Source organism: Monodon monoceros, unplaced genomic scaffold, assembly GCF_005190385.1.
Source record: "Monodon monoceros isolate NGI ecotype Baffin Bay Population unplaced genomic scaffold, NGI_Narwhal_1 Super_Scaffold_18, whole genome shotgun sequence".
Lineage (NCBI taxonomy): Eukaryota > Metazoa > Chordata > Mammalia > Artiodactyla > Monodontidae > Monodon > Monodon monoceros.
In genome coordinates this window covers 93,977,539-93,984,608 of record NW_021703774.1, presented here as the reverse complement: position 1 = coordinate 93,984,608, position 7,070 = coordinate 93,977,539, and the positions used below count along the sequence as shown (strand labels likewise).

The window sequence follows — 7,070 nt, the reverse complement described above, 5'->3', positions numbered from 1 at the left end:
GGCGTGGGTGCCTAGTCTCCTCAGCCTCCCTGCTGCAGAATCCAGGGGTGCGTCCCTCGTTTCCGATTCTTGACGTCAAGCCCCGACCGCCGCGAAGCCTCGCCAGGGCGCTGGAGAGCAGAGGGAGGGTGGCGGGGAGGGGAAGCCATTGCAGCAACAGCTTGGAGGAAGGAGCTGGACGTCTCCGCCGAGAAAAACCGGGGGTGGGAGCCAGAGTAGGGGAGGCAGAGGACTTGCTGTCTCTAGGAGCCTCTGGGTTGCTGCAAAGAGGGGCGGAGAGAGGCGGGGGCTCTGCCTGCACCGCGCTGGCTCCAGCGGTGCCCGCGGGGAATGTGACATCAGCGGCGCCGGGCGCTTGCGGCTGGAGGAGGCATCTCGCCTCGGCTGCGCTGTGCACACCTCGCCCCGGGGAAAACGCAGACCCGGGCAGGCGGCAGGGATGTCGGCGAAGGAGAGGCCAAAGGGCAAAGTGATCAAGGACAGCGTGACCCTCCTGCCCTGCTTTTATTTCGTGGAGGTGAGTTGGCCCAGCGCCTTGGCATAATGCAGATCCTCCGGGTGGCTCCGGAGCCAGTTCGGGTCCCGGACGGTGTTGGAGGCGCGGAGCCCGTGCCTGGGTGCGCGCTGCTGCCCCTAAATGCCCCACGCTCCCCCTTCCCCCAGGTTTCTCGGGAGCTCCCCCGAGTGTGCCTGTGAGTGCCCGCTAGCCAGGGGTGATTAACAGTAGCGATGCCACTGCTAGGTGGCCTGCAGACGGGAGATACCTGTGTGAGTGAGTGTGGGGCTAGTTCCCTGGCCCTCCTGGACCGCCTGGGTGCACAGCGTCATCAGTGGCCCAGAGGGGCCATGATACCGATATTTCGGGATTTGTGTCCTCAACCTGCGACTACGTATCTAGAACTCTGTGAGCTTTCTATAGGAATTCAAATACACACAGCCATGCCCGGAGTGTATGGGGGCTGGGGATGTTTACGTAGGATTAGGAATATTGATTGCTTTATTACACAAAAAACAAAACCAAAAGCCCTAACCCTATTAAAATTACTATGGTGCTCACATCAGCTTCTAAAATTGGGTCCACATCTCTAGGCATCAATTGGTTGGCCCTTTTCCATGGTTAACAAAAACCATCTGCATATACACAAATATACGTATATGTATACATATGTATATGTATGTATGTATAATATTTTTAAAATAAGTGACATCATCTGATTTTACATGGCTTGTACGTGTGCATTTATTCTGTGCTGAGCAGTATTACAGATAAGCAGTTAACATGCAGATGTATGCATAAATGAACCGCTAACTTACCAAAATGCAGCATTTAAGAAGGAAAAATTTCTGGGAGGGTTATAAAGATTGACAGGTACAGTGATTCCATGCACTGTGGTCCGTTGCATTAGGAAGACATTTTTAAGCAAGAGGTTTATTAAATCATAGGTAGAGAAGAGATGTATTGGATAGGTTTAGTGAAATCATATGGTTTTAAGCATAAAACTATATTCTGTGTAATTAGAGCCTGGATTGCATAGAGAATTATAAGACTGTTGCTGAATTATAAATATCCTTCTTTGGCTGTCTTTTCAGCCAAATATGGAGGTTTAACACTTCCAAGTACAGATAGTAGATTCTGTATTTGACGATTGTGAGGCTTATCTGTGTTGAGGGATAGTTACTGTCTTGAAACTTGGGAGAAGAGACATTGTCAGATTGTTTTTATAGACAGTAGTATATGTGCAAGTTTCTCTTAGGTCTCGCAAATTTTAAAAATGGTTTCAGTGTTAAGAAAGATGTACGTGATTTGCATAAGTCTCAGAGAAATGATGGGTGACTCCTTCATCCATGACCCATAGAAAAGAAGGAAAAAAATTGACCTGTTTATTTAAAGTAATTAATTGATTCATTTATTTTTGCCCTTCCTCTTTTCACAAGGGATTTTGAGGCCATGGTTTAGATAATTTTGTTGAAAGCTAATGAAGAGTTTTATCGAGAAAAAACATGTGGGCACAGGAGATTCCATGGTGAAAGGGGTAAAGGAATAGAGAGATAGGATCCCTGCCTTGAAGTTAAATCCTGTCAGGCCACTTGTCGCATTGCTAATCCACTGTGGTTTTGTCCAAAAGCACTTTCATTCACGTCTGGATCTATTACATCTGTTTAGGAGACATCAGTTAATTGCTGGCTTCTGCCTCCAGGACGGAGCACCTGAGGTCAGCTAGAAGCTGACCACATTTGGATTGCAGCTGTATGGCTTCGAGGAAAATACTTTCATGAAAGAGGACGCAAACCAGAGAATTAAGGATGTGCCTTAAAAGAATCTATGTGTGCACTTTTGAGGTACCTTTAACAGGAGTACATTATCTTTTAATCTAAAATTTTAAAAGTAAAAATGCCTCATAATGCATTTGAAATGTGTCTGTAGGAACAAACATCTCACAAATGTTAATTCTTTTCCATGAGTGGAAATAGCCCAAAATCATTACCTTCACTTTGACCCATTCAGATACCCTCTACAAATTCCTTACCAGGGCAAGCTATAGAACAATTACTTGAGGACAGTTCATGGAGTTTCAATGCGCATTTATGACATTATGTCTTGGGGGTAACAGATTTCAAAGGGAGAGCCACAAAATTGGATTGCAAATGATCTCTTTGAAACTTAAATGCATGATGAACCTCTAAAGAGCCTCCAGAAAATGGGGGAAGACATTAGTACACCAATTATTTAAGGGGTTGACAGAATGCACTACTGAACTCCTTTGGAATGACTCATTTTGAGGCCAGTGAGAATAAGCTTTGTAGCTGCTTTGGAGGATGAATAAATATAGCATGAATTAACATGTCAGTAAAGTGCTCTAGAGTAATGGCACTTTGCTTCCAACATAGTTTCCCCAGACCTTTGTAATTAAAATGGAAAAGTGAAACATGAGTGAATCTTTCATCACATATCAGCCCAAAGAACATATTTTAAGCCTTTTCTGTTACTTCAGACAATAATTTAAGGAACAAAAAGAGGCAAAAAGGACCAGAATTTGAGGAGGAAATAGGACCTAAGAATTAAGTTAGGTTCCTACCATATACCATACAAAAATAAATTCTGGACAGACCAATGATTTAGATTTTTAAGAAACAGTTAAAAAACTAAATAATAATAGTAACACAGAAGTATATTTTTAGATTTTACAGTGAGAAAGGCCTTTCTTAACATATTACCAAAGTCAGAAATAATATAGGAAAAGACTAACACATCTTTCTACCATCCCAAATAAAGTTTCTCTGTAACAGAAGATGCTCTCAAGAAAGTTTAGAGAAGAAAACAGTCTCTGGGTCTCAAGTCAGTGACACCATGGACAGTTTAAACTTTGCCTTTCTTCAAGAAGTTCAGGCTGTTTCAAATTGCTATTCATGATAGGCATGAAATATGAAGAAACTAACCAGGAAACTGAGGAGCAACTTTCATTCCAACCAGAGGAGGCTAAAATCAATTCAGACTGAATTAAGGCAGAAAAACCTGGGCCTTACAGACAGATTGACCCGGTTCATATATCACCTATGCCACATACTACTTGGATAATTCTGGCCAAGTTACTTCTCTCATCCTCAGTTTCTACATATGTAATAGAAATTATATGAAGTAATATAAATATATGTATTCATATATAATAGAAATTATAATAACCATATATCTTAGGCTATATTATGAAGTTAAAGCATGAAAGATACCATATATCATACCTGAGCTAGGCACTCAGGATGTATCAGTTTCTTTTGCATGGTGTCAGGGTATAGAGATTATATCCTATATATAGGCCAAGGTGTTCAGTCACTAAAATCAGGTAATCATGTCCCAGCTGACCACCAAACTCGATATTAAACAAACGTTAAGTTAATGGATAGCACTAATTTTTCCTTACATCTTTGGTTTATGCTGCCAATTGTTTATGCTGATAAAGGGGTTTATGGTTGACAGTAATTAAAAATATCAATATTACATGGTGATTTGAAAACACACCATGATTTCCAAGATGGTACCTCACTTTATAAACAAGTTTGACAATTCAGGTTTGCATTGTTCGATGTGGGAAAAGAAAAGTCAAATTATGAAAGGAACTCTCAAACAAGCATATCCAAAGCTTTATCAGGTTGAACAGAAAGCCAGTTAAAAGGAACGTTCCACTGAAGAAAAGGTTTCTCTTGCCTTTAAAGTTCCAAAGCACCCTCCAAGTGATGGCTGTATCACTTACAGTGCAATCGCACCCGGCAGCACGTCTAGAAATAGTAAAAGGTCTTTCAGCTTACTAACCCAATATTATACGTGAGAAGGCTGGTTGTCTGCGTGCCTAATGCATTTCCTTTACGACAAGCGTTACAACGGTCCCACCTGTGCTCAGACTCACAATTTCATTCTCATTAGTCATCCTGTTCCAAGATATGGGTTCACATTGACTCAGTATGTAATACAAACAAATGATAAGTTACCCTTTAAACCAAAAAGATACAAGTTCTTAATAAATAAATGGGAAAAAGGTTCTTCTCATTTAAACATTCTGCTTGATGGCATACATTTTTATTACTAATCTAATGTTTACTTTATGGAGGTAAAAGAGCAGTGTTTGACCCATATGCAAAGTATCTTTATAAAGCTATAGATGCAGATAGCTTGAAATTTCTTGTTTTTCATACACTTACACACACGCACGCGAGCACACACACACACACACACACAGGCATGCACAAACACATAGGGAGTAGGAATAGCCTCTCTCCACTGAGTGTAAAATAACTCTACCTGAAGTATTACAGATTCAAAATATTGTAAACACGACAGACTTGAAATTATACAGAAAGTTTTCACTAATTTGAATATTGTACTTAACAATGGATATGTTTCAGGATGTTGTTCATGCAGGTTAATTACTACAGTTTAGGGTCAGTAAACTAGACATTGTGTTCAGGAGTAAAAGCCATCATTTCTCTGTTACCATCCTGCCTGAGGAAGTCCAAAAAGCCTTTGTTTGAGCAAAGATAACCTGGTTAGTTCACTCTGAACGTCATGCCTAGACGTTATGGTGTCTTGACAGACCTTAATATGTTTTTTATTTTTTTCCCACTGGAAAGTGTCCACTGTATCTTAATTGTAGCAAACATTAATTCACAAGATTTCTGTTTTAGCTCAAGATCTATGTGAAAATTATATAACTCATATGATCTTGCTGGAAAGTATAGCTAGCTGATTTCCTTTTACATAAACTTTAGCATGAGTAGGAAGCACAAAATGACAACATTTCTGTATTGCACGTACCAAAATAGTAGCTGTAGGTTTTTTCCCTTTTCTAGGTGGCATAGATAGTCCACTCAAAGATGTAGTCCAAACCCACCAACAGAGATGAGCTGACAAATCTTTCCTCCTCTTTTAGGGTCACGATGTGCAAAGTCCTTTGGTGAAAAACAAAAATGAAGTACAGATGATAATAGAGTCCTAAGTTTCACAGAGACTAAATGAGGACATTTCCACAAATACCGAGACCAAGTATTGAACATAGAACCCGCCGTTAAGGAATTCTATACTATTGCTAGGCTCCCCCACTATCTTACTGTGTCTTCATGGATGAATCACTCATAGTAATCTTTGTCCTACTTTCCTCTAGAAGGAAAAAAATGGGTGCCTTCTACCAATCTCAAAGGGATATTAATAATAATGATAATAATAATAACAAGGAATAGTCAATTTCAAGCCTCCTTTATATGACAGACCCTGTATACATTATCTTTAATCCTGAGAACTGGATTATTTGTATTAAAGTAATATCGAGAAGGCATTATTATCCTTATTTTTTTATTTTTAAAAATTTTTTTTGCGGTACACGGGCCTCTCACTGCTGTGGCCTCTCCCGTTGCGGAGCACAGGCTCCGGACACGCAGGCTCAGCGGCCATGGCTCACGGGCCTAGCCGCTCCGCGGCATGTGGGATCTTCCCGGACCGGGGCACGAACCCGTGTCCCCTGCATCGGCAGGCGGACTCTCAACCACTGCGCCACCAGCGAAGCCCTATCCTTCTTTCTTTAAACCAGCAAATTGTAACTCAAAGAGCTAAATATCTTTCTGGTGACACAGCACTTAAGTGAAGGAGCCACGATTTGGGTTCTTGTCCATGTCCATCTCCTCCTGCATTACCATTACCCCCACTCCACCTCACACATGACTCTAATGATAATGCTAAACTTAATGAGGGAGTGGGATGGGGAGACCTGTCTCTGCTGTGACTTGGCTAGCTTTGTGGTGTCTGAAGGCATGTATGTGGAAGATGCCTGTTGAGGTTCTTTCTGTCTGAGTTGTGGAATAGAGTTTTCTCTTCATTCAGCTACTGAACTTGGCTTTCTTAATGCTATCTCTCACCTAGAGTAACTGAATTAATTCTAATATGGCTGTGTAGATGACACAATGACTGTCTACCTAAAAAGCTGCTTCCTTTGGGAAAGCACAAATGGTACCCCTGAGGCTTCTGCAGAGGAAGACTGAACACGGAGCTCCGGGTAGAGTGAGAGGGAAGAGTTGGAACGGAAAGAAAATTTAGAAAAGTAGACTGTGTATGTCTATGAGAATGATAGAGCGTGGAGGAAAGAATTCCTAAGAGAACAGAAACAGAGAGAGGCCAGGCCAAGGAGGGTGAGGAGAAAAAGCATGAGAAAAATAGAAGATAGGAGTGAAGGGCATGTGAGGGTAATGGGCATCTGTGAGTAAGCCATGGAGATTCCTTTAGGCATTTGAGTTGTCTTAAGTTAGCTTGTTAAATAAAAAGCATTTAGTGCACAGTTGTTACTGTTTACTTTAGGAATGTGTTACAAATATTATCACAATGATTTCCTCCTAGTATGTGTATACATCACAGGCTATTTCTCATGCAAGCTCTCAACAACAACAACAAAAAGTGAGGAAATGTCTTATTACAGAATTGTCTAATAAAATCATGTACTCCCAGGACATTTGGTTTGATTCTCCTATCACAGCATTGGTTTGATTCGCCTATCACAAATGAGAAAACTGTGGCTTGACAAGGTTAACTGAGT

The 7,070-nt window shown here is 41.2% G+C and overlaps 1 protein-coding gene across 2 annotated transcripts in view; it reads left to right on the top strand.

Annotated features, from left to right (window-relative positions):
• Window positions 1-301: 301 nt before the first annotated feature.
• The window catches only part of PLPPR4 (phospholipid phosphatase related 4), a 36,834-nt gene continuing 30,065 nt past the window's right edge, over window positions 302-7,070 (top strand). For both annotated transcript variants that reach the window (XM_029228911.1, XM_029228910.1), the window contains exon 1: window positions 302-517. In XM_029228911.1, the coding sequence (XP_029084744.1) occupies window positions 440-517 (78 nt within the window). In that variant the 5' untranslated portion in view covers window positions 302-439. The remainder of the gene's footprint in view (window positions 518-7,070) is intronic.